General features: G+C 40.4%; 1 protein-coding gene across 1 annotated transcript; it reads left to right on the forward strand.

Annotated features, from left to right (window-relative positions):
- The first annotated feature begins 6,513 nt into the window (after positions 1–6,513).
- Positions 6,514–6,828, forward strand: LOC118888792 (small integral membrane protein 12-like). Its single transcript, XM_036840244.1, has one exon. It carries the CDS (start codon positions 6,519–6,521, stop codon positions 6,795–6,797), a length of 279 nt encoding a protein of 92 aa, XP_036696139.1. The 5' UTR covers positions 6,514–6,518; the 3' UTR covers positions 6,798–6,828.
- Positions 6,829–17,105: the final 10,277 nt, after the last annotated feature.

Genomic DNA, 17,105 nt, shown 5'->3' on the forward strand with positions numbered 1-17,105 from the left:
GGACACTGAAAGGCTGAATAAACCATATTCCATAATAATCTTATTTTTAAAAGGAGAACCTTCTTCTGAAAATTTCTGCTTGCTTAATATTCACTTCAACTAATTAAGCCTCTTGAGAGGGGATATTTTTCCTAAAAAAGAACTTAATCATTTTTGCACTAAAAATATTATGTCTATTATTGTTATAAAATTAAACAAAGCTATATGAAGCCATATTAACGCTGAGTTTAACAATGACTTTAGAGGTCACTGAAGAAGTCATTTCTAATTAAAAATTACAAGTTTAAAAATTACAGCATAGGATCCAAAGAAAAGTTACAGTAAATTTTCAAAATACTTTGCTTTAAAAAATTAATATCCCAATATTATATCACTTATAGTTCCATGAAGTTTTCTCTCCCTTTCTAAACATTTGTTTTCCTTAAAAATTCTATTGTATTTTCAGATGAATTCATGTTATCCCTAAAATAGCCAATTTGGTACTCTATAAACATTTGACAAACAAATGAAGCAAATGTGTTTTTTACACTATTTTTTTCTCCCTCTAATAAAAACAACATAGAACTCAAAGCATAGAAATCACAGTCAGAAAGCCTGGGTAACAGTAGATGCACAGTATATGTGAACCACAGTTTCCTGATTTGAACACAATACCTACCTTTAAGGGATATTAAGCTGTACAGATCTTTACAGAATATTAATTTTTGTTATTATCCCTCCAGATGATTGAAAGGAATTATATTTACTGGTGTTAGTACTAAGCTCTCAAAGAACCATTGTTCCCACTCCAAATTGTTACCCAGAATCTTGTATAGCCCTCAAAAAAGGTAGTTACATGTTCAAGTTGGAACAGTAGAAAAATCACTTTGAGTTTTTGCATGTGGACATTGGTAGAGAAAGTAGAGCCAATAAAATAAACAAACACACACATTCAGGGATTGTTTTACCTTTTTTAAATTGTTGGTAAAGATCATAAATTCTGGGGCTTCCCTGGTGGCGCAGTGGTTGAGAGTCTGCCTGCCAATGCAGGGGACATGGGTTCGAGCCCTGGTCTGGGAAGATCCCACATGCCGCGGAGCAACTAGGCCCGTGAGCCACAACTACTGAGCCTGCGCGTCTGGAGCCTGTGCTCCCCAACAAGAGAGGCCGCGATAGTGAGAGGCCCGCGCACCGCGATGAAGAGTGGCCCCCGCTTGCCGCAACTGGAGAAAGCCCTCGCACAGAAACGAAGACCCAACACAGCCATAAATAAATAAATAAATAAAAATTAAAAAAAAAAAAAGCAACAGTCTTTAAAGATTATCTTTAAAAAAAAAAAAAAAAGATCATAAATTCTGAGGATGTGCTATCCACTACTGTAGCCATATGCTCTGTTAAAATTGAGACAACAGGCCCAAAATGGAGTCACTTATGCTAAGCCCCATATAACCAAACCCAGACAGCTTAATTACAGTTTCAGCTTTCCCAGAAATGGAATCTTAAACCAGTCAATCAGGAATAGCCTGATCAGCACTAGTTAGGTAATCTGCCTCATAGACACCTGCCATCCCCTAAAGGAAAGTAAGCTTGCAATAACTGACCTGCTTTTTTTCCTAGTGTAGCTTCCCTATTTTTGCTCCCTTCTGTCTATAAAAGTTTTTCATTTTGTATAGCTCCTCTGAGCTCCTTTCTGCTGTACTAGCTGCTGCCCAATTTGGATTGATTTTTGCTCACATAAACTCTTAAAATTTTTAATATGCCTCAGTTTATCTTTTAATTCTTAGCATTTGAGACATGACTAAATTGAGATGTATCATAAGTCCAAATACACACTGAATTTCAAAGACTTAGTATGAAATAGGAATGTAAACCATCTGCTGAATAATTTTAATGTAATCAACATCATATTGGATTATATTATTAATATATATAATATTATAGTGAAATTATAGCAATGTTATATTGAAATTATAATATTTTGGTTATGTTGGGGTAAAGTGTTTTTTGAAATTAATTTCACTTGTTAATTTTTACTTTTTAATTGTAGCTACTAGAAAATATAAAATTACATATTAAATTATATTTTTATTGGGTAATACTGTTCTAGAAGGCACAAAGGATAAAAAAAGAGGCCCCTACTTTTCTTCAAGCTGTACACCATCATGCCCAATTGTTGGTTTACACTAATGCTCTTACAATGTTTATATACATACATGAAGCATAATAAATGCATCTACATGAATTATGTTAATACCTAGAGATATTTTTCATGAATATGTCCTCTTCAGAATTATGTATATTTTAATTCTGATAATAATCCCAAGAGTTTACCATCTTATCTTCAAATATCTCCTTGATTCGAGGTGAGAAGAATATGTGTGCAAACAGAAGAAAATGCATATTTTAGTTAATAAATTGTTCACACAGATATTTTAATTAGGAAACTTTGTCATAGCTTTCCCAATGCTGAAGACTTTGTGTACTTTTCATTCTGACTGTTGGGTAAATACTCTAACAAAGAACGTGATAGTAGAAATTATATCTCGTAACATAGCTGTCTCTATGTTGCTGTGATGGTAGAGAAGACAGTCTGATCCTGACATCAGAACTCCTTTGACAGATGTATGATCTTACCACATATTAATAAAATGACCTTGGTCAACTCATCTCACCATCTGATACATGTTGATACATTAAGCTTGGTAACTTCTCTACCTCTGAGTATATATGGCCCACTCCTATGCAGAAGTAAGGGAGTTTTTCATGCAGGTAGTAACGTTATCTGGGCACCTCAATTTTCATAATAGAATGTCAACCCTACACCTGGCATAAAATTCTTCAGTAGAAGCCCCCATCAAGAAGTACGATCTCAAATTCTCTGCTATTCAGCCCCCATCAAAAGTTTGATACAGGAAAGTAAAACTTAGACAACTTTATATAAAGCACTAGTTCTCAACTGCATATATTTTATGAAAAAAGTATAGGAATTATTATCGTTCATTGATAATAGCCTACACCAATACTGCTGATAATAATATTTATTGCCAAAGTTGTTAAACATAAAATAATGTTGTTGCCAAGGAAGTTTTTTTAAGAAAATCCATAGCCTGTAGTTCTGTTTTACTCAATCTACTACCCAAGGCTATTGCTAATACGCCATGATGTACCATGATAGGGTATGTATGAGAATTGTTTGAGTTAGTAAATGTGTGAATAATTTGTACATAAGATCAAACTGTAGTAATGACAAGTATAAAAAAAGTTTGTCATGGTAATTCTTGTTTTTTTGTTTGAATTCTAAGGATTTTTGCTTCAGACCAATGCTTTTAATGTCAGTCAGGTGATCCATGAGTATATAATGAGACAAGAGAGAGGGACTTGGTGAGCTGAACAGAGACAGAGGGAATTATGTCATAGTAAAATTTCTAGTTCTATTAAAATATAATCAGTTGAACCTATACAGTAACATTTTATGTTTCTGTTTCCATCTCTGTTTCTTAGAAATATCTCCGAATTAATACAACAGTACCTAAACCTGTATTTCATTTCCAGTTAGAATTTGATAGAGTGAATTGAATGATCTCCAAGATTTCTTTAATGACTATGATTCTAAGATTTTTCTCTAAAGATTTGATTCTCCATTCCCATTGCTACCCAATGCATAAAGTGTCTCCAGAGAATTCTTGCTGATGGCCCTTCCTCTGTATTTCTCCGTCCCCTTCTATTGTCCAATTTTTGACATATAATGTAGTGAAGACTTTACCTTGATGTCATTTTGAGCTTTTCACTTAAAATTACTCCAGGTATTCCTGTTGCCAGAAACTCTTCCCTTAACCAAAGGGCCTCTTATTCTACTTGATTTGGGACCATCCAGCTCTTACTGTATTTGGCAGTACTGCAAGCCAACCCCCATATAAACTGTCCTCTCTTTGGCCTCTATATCACTAAATATGCCACTTAATTTGCCTAGAAGTCGTCCCCATTTTGCAGTGTCAAATCATCTGCCTCACTCATTAAAAACTTTCTCAAGGCCAGTGATCCTAATTATACAATGAAACCTCTTTATCCAGCCTTTTCACCAGTCTAAACACTTAAGCACTTAATGGGAACATCTATAATTGGCTGTATAAATGTTTTCTACATATGCATAATTTTCTTTGGTTCTTGTATCTCTCTCATTAAGCCAAACAACTGACTTCAGGAAACTTATCTTTTATTTCCCTTGAAACTCTTCACTGCATCCAGCAAAGGGTTCAGCATTCAGAAGATGTCTAACAAATATGTTGCCTAAGAAAATCAGCACTAGACCTTGATAAACTATTGCTCTCTGTGCTTCAGTTTTTTTGCAGTTTACAAAAAAGAATACTGTGAAGGTAATTTACCATTAGAAAAGTGTTTTGAAATCCTTGAACAGAGAGTACTCTTCAGCAATTGCATGAAATACTGCTGCAATTACAGTGATTTCTGGATGCCACTCTGCTACAAATCTGCCACCTCGGAACAAAAGAAAATGCCGCTTGAAGAAAACTGGTTAACAAAGTGCTGTGCAAGGCCAAATGCCACCTCCTCCACCCTACATCAAAAGTAGACTTTGCTTTAGTTTCCTGATACTAGAAAAAAATAATTTTAAGAAAATTTTAGCTAAGGAAAAACTCTTTGAAAAAAAACAAAAGAATTCTCTACAAAGAACAGCTTGGTTCCAGCCTGGAATGCCTATTTTCTTTTTTTCTAGGTAATCTGATAGAATTTAAAAATTTCTAACAGATGGACTCTCTACTGTAAATCAGTTTAAATAAGTGGTCACTTAACACTATAAAAGTCTGTAAAATTTTTTGAATGAGTAGCTAGGAAAACATTCTACTAATCTAATGACAAGGAAATAATTAGAAGAGAAGATTTCAAGGGCTTCCCTGGTGGTGCAGTGGTTAAGAATCCACCTGCCAATGCAGGAGACATGGGTTTGAGCCCTGGTCTGGGAAGATCCACATGCTGTGGAGCAACTAAGCCCGTGTGCCACAATTACTAAGCCTGCAATCTAGAGCCCATGAGCCACAACTACTGAGCCCACGTGCTGCATCTACTGAAGCCCGTCTGCTCTAGAGCCCATGCTCTGCAACAAGAGAAGCCACTGCAATGAGAAGCCCACACACCACAATGAAGAGTAGCCCCCACTCGTGGCAACTAGAGAAAGCCCGCACGCAGCAACGAAGACCCAACACAGACTAAAATAATAAATAAATAAAAATAAATATTAAAAAAAGATTTCAGTATTAAATGCTAACTCAAAATTGAGCAAATGATGGGCTTCCCTGGTGGCGCAGTGGTTGAGAGTCTGCCTGCCAATGCAGGGGACACGGGTTCGAGCCCTGGTCTGGGAAGATCCCACATGCCGCGGAGCAACTAGGCCCGTGAGCCACAACTACTGAGCCTGCGCGTCTGGAGCCTGTGCTCCGCAACAAGAGAGGCCGCGATAGTGAGAGGCCCGCGCACCGCGATGAAGAGTGGCCCCCGCTCGCCGCAACTAGAGAAAGCCCTCGCACAGAAACGAAGACCCAACACAGCCACAAATAAATAAATAAATAAATTTATTAAAAAAAAAAAAATTGAGCAAATGATACAGTCAATTCATTACAATAAAAAAGGCCTGATTCTTGAAAGATTTTATAAAGAATACTTTAAATAATTAATATGATGGTTTAATAATAAAAAAATGTTGACAGATTCTTGAAAAAACTACTGATTTCCATTATTTAAAACAATTCTAATGCCCTGTAATGAAAAATATTTGGACAATACCTCTGAATTGCTCTTATTATCAAATTGCTTTTTTTTCTTTCTGGAAGGTTCCATATGTTTCACTTTTCCCCAGTTTAACTCCTTCTCATCTTTCTGATCTCAACCTGTTGTCACTTTCTCAAATTGGCATTTTTCTTAGCCCCCAAATATAACCACTTTTTTCCTGATATCCTCCTCCATTGCATCTTTGTATATTCTTTTAAAACACTTATTGCAATTTATGATTCTGTATTTATTTTGTATTTATTTCCTTATTGAATTTCTCTCCAGCTAAACCTTAACTTCCATGAAGGTAAAGTATCTGTCTCGCTTTTTTTTTTTTTTGACGTTCCAGACCAGCATATAGCACAATGCTCGGCTCTTAGTATGTGATCAGTAAATACTTGTTGAATGAACTGAAGAATAAAAAAGTGATAATCCCTCATCATGTTATTTGATATTTCCAAAACACTAATTCATTTTGAGAGATAAAAATGTAAATTAAAAGCACTATCACATGATCCGGCAATTCCACCTCTGGGAGTATATCCAAAAGAAACAAAAACACTAACTGGAAAAGATACCTGTACCTCCATGTTCACAGCAGCATTATTTACAATAGCCAAGATCGCGGGTGCCAGTGGGCGGGGTCTGGGGCGAGGCCCCGAGGGCCGCTGGGACTGGCGGCTTCGGTGCTCCGGAAGTGGGAGCACAGGCGGCGGGTGGGGACCAGACAGCGAGGTGTGAGCTGCGGCGCACATGTCATGTGGCCTGTGCTTTGGACCGTGGTGCGTACCTATGCTCCCTATGTCACCTTTCCCGTGGCCTTCGTGGTTGGGGCTGTGGGCTACCACCTGGAATGGTTCATCCGGGGGAAGGATCCCCAGCTTGTGGAGGAGGAGAAGAGCATCTCGGAGCGCCGGGAGGACCGCAAGCTGGATGAGCTGCTAGGCAAGGACCACACCCAGGTCGTGAGCGTTAAGGACAAGCTGGAATTTGCCCCTAAAGCTGTCCTGAACAGAAACCGCCCGGAGAAGAATTAATGGAGGACACAGGGCCCTATGGGTCCTTCTGGGGGCCAAGACTGGTCCTGCCACCATGTCGACTCAGCAACCAGAACCCACATCTGATTTGCTTTATTGTTTCTTCTGGCCCCTACCGCCCCACACAGCCACACACATACTGGCTGCTCTGCTATGGCCAGGCAGACACACTAGTAGCTGAGGGCCCAGTGAAGAGGAAGGCCCGTGAGGGTTCTGGCCTGAAGGCTGCCTCTGCTGGATGGTGGCCACAGCTGCTCAGGCTTCTGCGCTGCTAGGTGCACCACTGGGAGGACAGTGATGAAATGAACATTGGCTGTCAGTCCCTGTGGGGAGGCAGCTTGGCCTCAGGTGGGAGTGGCTGGGATTGGGGTGATACCTTTAGGAGGGGTACCTACATGCCTAGTTCTAGTTTGCACTGGGAAGAGTTCAGAAATCTACCTGGCTCCCTTAACTAGCTTGCTTTGTCCTTTGTGCTCATTCTCCCTGAAATCCTGTCCTGTCAGCTCAGGAAGGGGATTCCCCTGGGAAGGAAAGCAGTTTTCTGTTCTTGGGAGCCCCGGCTGTTCACCTTGGGGCAGGTGAATTTGCTTGAAAACAATCACCGTCTTTCACCCCCACCCCATCACTGTGTAGTGCAAAACTTGATTAAAGTGGCGTCTGAGAACCATTTTGATCTAATCCTATCTTCCAGGTGGTGCTGCGGTCTCCTAGGAGTTAGGCAAAGCAGTCATCTCTGGGTAGGATAAAATTGGCCTTTAACTAAGGACTCTGGGGCCCTGGAAGCTTTGTTTTACTAGCGTGGCTGCATTGGATCCTGGAGGCCGTGAGTCCTGGAGGCGCAGGTTCCCAAGGGCCTTTTTATCATGATAACATGAGGCTTATATACTTTCAAAGTCTACATTAAGAGTAGACCAGGGAGCTTAACAATTGCTATCAAATTTTCCAACTTCATACACACATGCACACATACTTTTCTCTATAAAAGTAGTATATGTACGTTAAATTTGGTAGGGGTTTAAAAAAGGTTACCCACACTCTGAGGGCTCTAGTACAGATAAAATGTTAACATTTTGGTATCTTTCAGTAATTCTCGGACTAGTTTTTTTAGGTATTTATTACTGTACATTTAATTTTATATTCTTTTTTTTACATAGTGTTTCATATCATAGTCACTTTCCTATCTTATCACATGGTCTTCATAATCCTGATTTGTTTTCATTAGCTGTATAATTGCCCATCAAGTGGGAATATAGCATAGTTTGTTTTTAACAGTTTCCCTATTGCTGGACATTTGGGTTGTTTCTGGTTTTTCACTAGGAGAAATAATGCAAAGAGTATCTTATATAAGGATTTTCCTGCATTTTTGGACTAAATGGTAGGAACAGTAAATGGCATTTTGGACGAAATGGGACGAACAGTTTTAAGGGCCTCAATGCATAATACTAAATGTCTTTCCTGAAGGGCAGTAGGAACTTAAACTAAATGCTACCACTAAAGATGTTGTCGGTGAGGTTGGAAGGGGTGAGAGCAGAGAGCAGACCTGTTGCCTTACGAAGTCAACTGACCTTTAACCTGAGTGAGCAAAGGCAAGTAATGAGCATTTGATGAAGAATGAACCTGCCTTAAAGGGGGAAGGGTGTTTGCCTGCCTCTTACCTCAGGATCTGAGGCCCAGTGGTGTTAACAGGGGGTGAAGGTAGAATTCCTGAACAGATAGAGATGCCGGCTGTGGAGTGGGAGGAGCGGGGGGCTGTGGAACGTGGTAGGCAGGGAAGGAGGGGGCAGGTCGAGTCGTGGCTCCCCCTCAGTCGCCGAGGCCTGGTGGGAATGTGGAGATGCTGTTGCTTCTCAGGGCATAAATCCGATGGGGAGCGTGGGGAAGCAGGGTCTGCTGCTGAAGTGAGGATGACGTTTCTGGTTCTGAAAGGATGTGCTAATAAGCTCAGCTTGGTTACAGGCTCAGGCTGACGCAGGCCTCATGGGCAGACCAGTGCTGCCCCCCTGCGGCAGTTCTGAGGGCGACCAAGCCTGGGATCCCTTCACTGGGCTAAACCACCAGTAGCAAACTCTCTTGCCTACAGGGGTCAGTCAGGTGGCTTAAATGAGTGGCCAGGCCAGGTACCGGAAAGCACAGGCCTGCCTAAAGGGGGCAGTGGCTGTGCAGCTTCTTCCAATTTGTGCTGCTTGCCCAGAGATACCAGATTGAACTTCTGATTTTTAAATGTTGACAATTTATTTTTTTTAAAAATTCTAAGCATGCTAACATACCCATAGGGTTAATTTGACCCAGTGGCGGCCAATATGCCACCTGTCAAGCTGCCCCTTGCCTTCGAATGAAATCTGAGAGATACGCTTTGTTTTTAAGCAATCTAACAACTGTGGCAAACATTAGATCCCAGGATTGGTTTCCCTCGAAACACTTTTGGGCATCCTGCACATATGTAGTTTAATATCAGCCTAAGCAAAACATTACAGGACAGAAAACCTACAGAAATAACACACAAAAAGTTTTCCCACAGACTAAGATATATTTGGGTTTTCAGATATTTTGGAATAACCCTGCCACCACTGATGTACGTCCTCCCAGTGCCTGATGGAAGAAGCACTATCTTTGGAAGTCCAAGTTGCTCCCTTTTTCTAGTCTCACTTTGTGCCCCTTTTAAATAATTTTATTTCCTCGGGCTTGCCCTCGCTGAATTTTTGCCTCCAGCAAGTCTATTAGTATTCTCAGCTGGCTCTTTCTTTCCCAGGGCTGGCTGAGCTCTGCTGCTACCATGGGGCTGTGAGATCGTGCGTGCTTTCTTGCCTCTGCTCAGGTGTCATCAGGCAGCGGGGTTTCTGTGGATGGGGCAAAGGTGGACCAGGCTTGCTGGGACCAACCAGGGCGTGGACTGGTTTTCTTCCACTCTTGCTGATTCACCTTGGAGGCGCGTGACCCTCTTTTGGATTGGCCCAGCAGTCACGATTCACTGAAACACAGTAGTAAGTAGATGTGCTTGGGGCTTTTACCCACCCCTCCCGGCCCCCGCCCCGGGTCTCTTCCCAGCCTGGTGATAGTGGTGGCTTTAGAGCTGCGTTATCCCGTCTGAGCATGGCAGGGATCACTTCTCTGCCCTCAGCGGCCCAGGGTCTGGTGCTTTTCCACTCTCTCTCGAGCCTTTCCTGTTCCTGTTGCTGTGTTAGCTCAAGTCAGCTGGGCAGCTGCCAGGACAAGCCTGCCAGGGGGCCCTTTGACTCCTGTCAGCTTCCCAGGGCCCCGGGCTGGTGAGGCCGTCGGCCGAGTGAAACACCATGGGATTAGCTTCCCCAGAGTCACTTGGGAGCCAGGCAGTGAAAATGAAAAGGCTCGTGCCTTGCCTCACTTTTCCTTTTCCACTCTGGTGTGGGTCTCTAGGCACTTGTAGAGTGGTGAGCCAGGGTGGTGTGGTACAGTGAAAATAAAGTGGATTCTCGAGTCTGACAGACTTATGAGTACTGCCTCAACCACTAGCTGAATGACCTTGGGCAAGTCACGTAGCCTTTCTGAGCCTCGGGTATCAGTTATCCTCATCTGTAAAACAGGGATAAGAGTACCTATTTTTGCTGGGTTGTTGCAAAGTTAAGGTAACATATGTAAAGTTCTTAGCAGAGTCCATGGCAACAAGTAGGTGCTCAATAAATGTTGGCTGCTGTAGTTTTATTGCAGGAAAAACAGTTCCATGTAGCCTGTGATCCTAGTGAGCTAGGGATCCGGAGGGGAGAGCAGCCTTGGTTGGGAGGGTGATCACAGGGACCCACCCTCACAGGGACCCTCTCAGGCCTGGTGGTTGAGGGCTTCTTAGGAGTATCTTACAGGAAAGACTGCCTTGTCCAAGAACCAGGCTGGCCACGGGGGTGCAGGCTTCAACCTGTGTTGCTAAGTAGTAGCCGCATCGGTGCCATCTCAAGGTCAGAGTCAAGACGGGCGGAGCGAGGTGTGGGGGAACGCCTGAGAGTAGCATGCGTCAGGATGGGTGGAGGTGAGAGCCCTAGACTTGGAGGCAAGAGACTGGGGTGGCCTGGGACATGCCCCTTCACCTCTTCTGGCCTTGGAAGAATAGGGGTGCTGATATCCTTCCTGCTGTAGTGTAAAAAGAGTGAGAAGCCAGCTTAGAGCTTCGAAAACGTGCAAGTGCTGTTCTATCCCAGTAAAATCTCCCTTTTATCGAATCAGGATGGCAACCAGTCTGAATAATGGAATAGACATAAATGCTCCTTTATTCTTTTTCTGAACAGTCTCTTAAAGTATTTGCTAAGTAGAAGTCTTTGGGGAATCAGCTTTAAGAGTAAAGAGGAGTAATTAGTAATTAGTGTGTATCATTTTGCATCCTGTTCCAGTGGTACCTTGATGTACTTAAAAACAGTCTATTCTTTTTTAATTAAATTTGTTAACATTAGTTATCTGTTTATCAAATCCCTTTTACACAATGCAGAGATGAACCTTGGCTTTGTTTTTTTTGTTTAAAAGTTCCAAATGGGTCCTCCAAATCTTTTTGAGATTTTTAAACATCTTTACTGGTGTCCCAGAAAGGGCAGTTCTTTCTCTAGAAGAGTCCAAAGTCCCTTGTACCCTTATTTCCCTCTCCACTGCCCCTTTTCCTTCACTTCCAACCCCAGGTCCACTGTCCATTTCTGTTTGCTTCTGGGCCTGAACTGTCCAGTGCAGCTAGAGAATTTTGCATAACCGTGTGGCCTGACACTCTCCATATATGGGTTCAGATGCAACCTTCAAGGTGATTTCTTATTTATTTGTCTTTTTTGGCTGTGCTGTGCGGCACGCAGGATCTTAGTTCCCCAACCAGGGATCAAACCCGTGCCTCCTGCATTGGGAGCGTGGAGTCTTAACCACTGGACCACCAGGGAAGTCCCTGATTTCTTTTTTCAACCAAGCTTGTCAAGCCCTCAGCCCCATCCCGGCACTCCTCGTAGCCCTTGCTGCTTGCTCTCCGCTTCCACCACTAAAGTGGTGAAACCAGTTTGGCTAAAAGCCTTTGTGATTGCACATGTGGTGTCCATTCCCAGTCATACTAATGCTTTGCAGTGTCCGGCACTCTTCAGTGAATTCTGTCTTGACTTCACCACCGCCTCTGTTTCCTTTTCCAGCCGTCTCCTCTGCCACTGGCTCCTCCTGTTCTCCTAACTGTGAGTGTTCTTCCAGTTTCATCCTTGGCTTTTTTCTTGCTGCACAGTTTTAGCCTCACCTGTGGCTTCAACCACCTGCTGATCTACCTTGAGGACTCCCAGATGCCTTATCTGTAGTCGTGAATTTCCCCCCAAGCTCTAGATCATTCTCTGAAACAGCTCACTATATATCTCTGTCTAGATTTGTATGACAGTTAAAGGTGTTGACCTGGGTTTGAAGCTTAACTCTGTAATCTAGTTTTGTGATCAGAAAAGTCACTTAACTTCTCTAAGCGGTCATCTGTACAATGGGGACGATTCTTGTGAAGATGGAGAGTGTGTGTAAAACACCTGGCCTGGTGTTTGGCATGGATTCCATCTCCTATCTCCTGTTGCTCAACTTGGTTCTGACTCCCCCTTCCCCCAACCTGTGGTGACCCACTTCTTCATCTGGAATTCATCCTCTGTTCTCCATCTCACTTCCCTGCCCTCATGATCTCTTTTCTAAACTTTTGGTCTCTTCCTGAAAATTCTTCCCGTTTCTGGCAGCATTTTCTCTCTAAAACACATCTTTAATGAGGTCACTCCTTAAAGACCTCCATGGCTTCTCTCACCAAAGGCCCTTGTGTGCCATGCAGATTCTTTCATCATCTTGCCCTAGCCTCCCTCCCGTCATCCCCAGGACAGAACATGCTTTGTATTGATACCATTTCCTGAACGTGTTATGCTCGTTCAGGTCCTGATGCCTCCGGGTGCACTGTGCACTGGGCCTCCTTGGCTGCCTGGTGAAGTCCATTACACCACAGGACAGCCTAGGTAGCTAAGCAGAGACTGCCGTTCCCTCTGCCTCTCTAACCCTGTGTCCGCTCTCCTACTGCAGCATTTACACAAGGCACTGTGACGGTCGTGTGTCTGTTTCCCTAGACTGTGAGTTCCTTGAGGGCAGGGACCAAGCCTTGCACAGAGTCATTTCCAATAAATGTTGAATGAATTAAGAGAAGAAAAAAAATTAGCCAAGGTGTGCAAAAAACCTAAGTGTCTATAGATGCATAAATTCTTCAAGAAATTGATATCGATATATGTAATTCAGCCATAAAAAATTGAGAAAATCGTACCATTTGTGACAACGTGGATGGACCTTTAAGGTATTGTGCTAAGTGAAATAAGTCAGACAGAGAAAGACAAATATTGTATGATCTCACTAATATGTGGAATCTAAAAAAAAACAAACAAACATAGAAAAAAGACCAGACTTGTGGTTACTAGAGGTGGACGGTGGGGGGAAGGGGAATTGGAGAAAGATGATCAAAAGATACAAACTTCCAGTTGTAAGATAAATAAGTACTAGGGATGCAATGTACAATATGATGACTGTAGCTACCACTGCTATACAATATATAGGAAAGTTGTTGAGAGTAAATCTTGAGTTCTCAACACAAGGGGAATTTTTTTCCCTTTTTTCTCTTCTTTTTTCTTTTCTTTTTATTGTATCTATGTGAGAAAATGAATGTTAGCTGCACCTATTGTGGTAATCATTTCACAATGTGTAGATCAAACTATCATTCCTTAAACTTATAGATGAGGTGTGCCACTTATTTTTCAATAACACTGGGAAAAAAATGTATAATTCGAACTCTGTTTCTGATTTAGGAAGGATTATTCAGGCCCTAAGATACTCTCCAGTGAATGGTACCAATTAGATGGGCAATCTGTTTCACTTTCCCTTCTCATTCTTTTCAAGCCTGTCATAAATTGCATCATAAATTGGTTTATAGGGTGACAATTTTAGCTATGCATTTTTTATATAAACCTTCAGAAGCTGGATTTTATTTATCAGAAAAATTTTCCTCTGGGAACAGGTAATGCAGTATTCTTACTGACAATTTCCTACCCTCCTCCTGGGTACTCCTGCAAAAATAGGAAAAATGGATTTCAAGGTTGAGTGAAGCCACTACAGTACTATCTAGGCATTGCATCTCGTGGTTTGCACTTTTGTAATTGGCACTATAGCAGTTGCTATGTAGATTCCAGAGTTAAGTAATCAGTGATATTCTGGGAAGCTTCAATATTATGCAACTCATTTCTCTCAATCTAGTATATACCAGTTCAGTCCAACCTTTCAAGTTTAGCCTATTTTTTCTCTCCTCTAATACCTGGCTCATCTAACTAGGAAGAAAAAACAAGCAGGGGAAATAAACATATAGTTTCTAATTTCCTACCATCTCCTCACTTTTGCTGTTTATTTTGTTAACATTTTTATTTAGAAGCCTGTGGAATCAAAACATTTGCAAAAATGGCTAGGATTTACCATATATAAATACACACATTGACATTTAGCATGTAGAAGATAGTTTTTTTAAAAAATCATCAGGATTATAACATATATAGAGAGAGAGAGAGAGAAGAAGGAGATATTATTCGATATTATGTTACGTTGGGTAATGGGAAGCCCTTTCACTTAATATAGTTGGTAATCATCAACAACGTTTTCTAGATTCCTAACAAAAATTCTATACACCATGAAGAGATTAGGAAATATAATTTAAGTTTTAAAACATAATTTTAGTTGACAGAGATCCCCATGATTAATATAACAAATGATTGAAAAGTAATATAAGAAGTAATGAAGGCTATCTTTTCAAAATAAAGGAGTACCAAAACTAGACATTTATAGTACTTAACCTTAAGACAGTTTCAATTAATGAAACATATAGTTTGATATCTGTAAGGATTTCACTCAGTTGTTTACAAACGCACATTAGTTCTAACTTGCTCACTTTTTTTTCTTAAAATTAATCAGTACATTTATAAGACAAAATTCTAGTCTCCCTATATGTACTATAGAGCTGTGCTGTCTAATACTGGAGCCCCTAGCCACATATAACAATATACATTTAAATTAATAAAAATAAGTAAAATTTAAAATTGAGTTATTCTGTTGCCTTAGCCACATTTCAGGTGCTCAATAGTGATAAGTAGCTAGGGCAACCATTTTGGTGATACTGTATTTTTGTTGTTGTTTTATATTTTTTATACAATTTTAAAGGTTACTTTCCGTTTACAGTTATTACAAAATATTGGCTATATTCCCCATGTTGTATAATACATCCTTGTAGCCCATCTTACACCCAATAGTTTGTGCCTCCCACTCCCCCACCCTATCTTGCACCTCCCTCCCCACTGATAACCACTAGTTTGTTCTCTATATCTGTGAGTCTGCTTGTTTTGTGTTATATTCACCAGTTTGTTGTACTTTTTAGATGCCACATATAAGTGAGATCATACAGTATTTGTCTTTCTCTGTCTGACTTATTTCACTTAGCATAATGCCCTCCAAGTCCATCCATGGTGCTGCAGATGGCAAAATTTTGTTCTTTTTTATGACTGAGTAATATTCCATTGTGTATATATACCACTTCTTTATCCATTCATCTGTTGATAGACACTTAGGTTGCTTCCATATCTTGGCAATTGTAAATAATGCTGCTATGAACATCGTGGTGCGTGTATCTTTTCAAATCAGTGTTTTTGGTTTTTTTCGGATGTATGCGCAGGAGTGGAATTGCTGGGTCATATAACAGTTCTATTTTTAGTTTTTTAAGAAACCTCCATACTGTTTTCCACAGTGGCTGTACCAGTTTATATTCCCACCAACAGTATACAAGGGGTTCCCTTTTCTCCACATCCTCACCAGCATTTGCTATTTGTGTTCTTTTTGATGATAGCCATTCTGACAGGTGTGAGGTGATATCTCATTGTGGTTTTGATTTGCATTTCCCTGATCATTAGTGATGTTGAGTATCTTTTCATGTGCCTATTGGCCATCTGCATTTCCTCTTTGGAAAAATGTCTCTTCAGTTCTTCTGCCCATTTTTTAATCAGGTTGTTTGGTTTTTTGATGTTGAGTTGTATGAGCTGTTTATATATTTTGGATATTAATACCTTATCTGTCATATTATTTGCAAATATTTCCTCCCATTCTGTGGGTTGTCTTTTCATTTTGACAATGGTTTCCTTTCGTGTGCAGAAGCTTTTAAGTCCCATTTGTTTATTTTTGTTTTCATTTCCTTTACTTTAGGAGATGGATCCAAAAAGTAATTGCTGTGATTTATGTCAGAGAGCATTCTGCATATGTTTTCCTCTAGCAGTTTTTTAGTATTTGGTCTTACATTTAGGTCTTTAATCCATTTTGAGTTTATTTTTGTATATGGTATTAAAGAATGTTGTAATTTCATTCTTTTACATGTAGCTGTCCAGTTTTCCCAGCACCACTTAACAAAGAGACTGTCTTTTCTCCATTGTATATTTTTGCCTCCTTTGTCAAAGATAAGGTGACCATATGTGCGTGGGCTTATATCTGGGCTCTCTGTCCTGTTCCATTGATCTGTGTGTTTGTTTTTGTGCCAGTACCATACTGTTTTGATGACTGTAGTTTTATAGTATAGTCTGACATCAGGGAGCCTGATTCCTCCAGCTCTGTTCTTTCTCAAGATTGTTTTGGTTATTCAGTGTCTTTTGTGTTTCCATATAAATTTTAAAATTATTTCTTCCAGTTCTTTGAAAAATGCCATTGGTATTTTGATAGGAATTGCGTTGAATCTGTTGATTGCCTTAGATAGTATGGTGATTTTAACAATATTGATTCCTCCAATCCAAGAACACCATATATCTTTCCATCTGTTTGTGTCATCTTTGATTTCTTTCATCAGCATCTTATACTTTTTGGAGTACTGGTCTTTTGCCTCTGTAGGTGGGTTTATTCCTAGGTATTTTATTCTTTTTGATGTGAAGGTAAATGGGATTATTTCCTTATTTTCTCCTTATAATACTTTGTTGTTGGTGATAGAAATGCAACAGATTTCTGTATATTAATTTTGTATCCTGCGACTCTACCAAATTCATTAAAGAGCCCTAGTAGTTCGCTGGTAGCATCCTTAGGTGATACAATGTTTTATGTGAACATTTTCATTGTCACGGAAACTTCTGTTAGAAAGTGATGCTATAGAGTTGATTTAGTGATAATTTAGGCATATGAACAATACGTTTTAATGCATGTTTATAGCTATTAATAACAATGTAAGATTTTTCTGATGTATTGCTGTTTGGATCAGTACTCAATTCTGATGTGTGGGGGGGTGCCCTCACACCACCAAACAACTCAATTCTGACA

Source organism: Balaenoptera musculus, chromosome X (assembly GCF_009873245.2).
Source record: "Balaenoptera musculus isolate JJ_BM4_2016_0621 chromosome X, mBalMus1.pri.v3, whole genome shotgun sequence".
In the NCBI taxonomy this organism is placed as follows: domain Eukaryota; kingdom Metazoa; phylum Chordata; class Mammalia; order Artiodactyla; family Balaenopteridae; genus Balaenoptera; species Balaenoptera musculus.

Bases quoted from the DNA above. Each gene is read 5' to 3' on its own strand.
- LOC118888792 (XM_036840244.1), top strand. From the start codon at position 6,519: ATGTGGCCTGTGCTTTGGACCGTGGTGCGTACCTATGCTCCCTATGTC.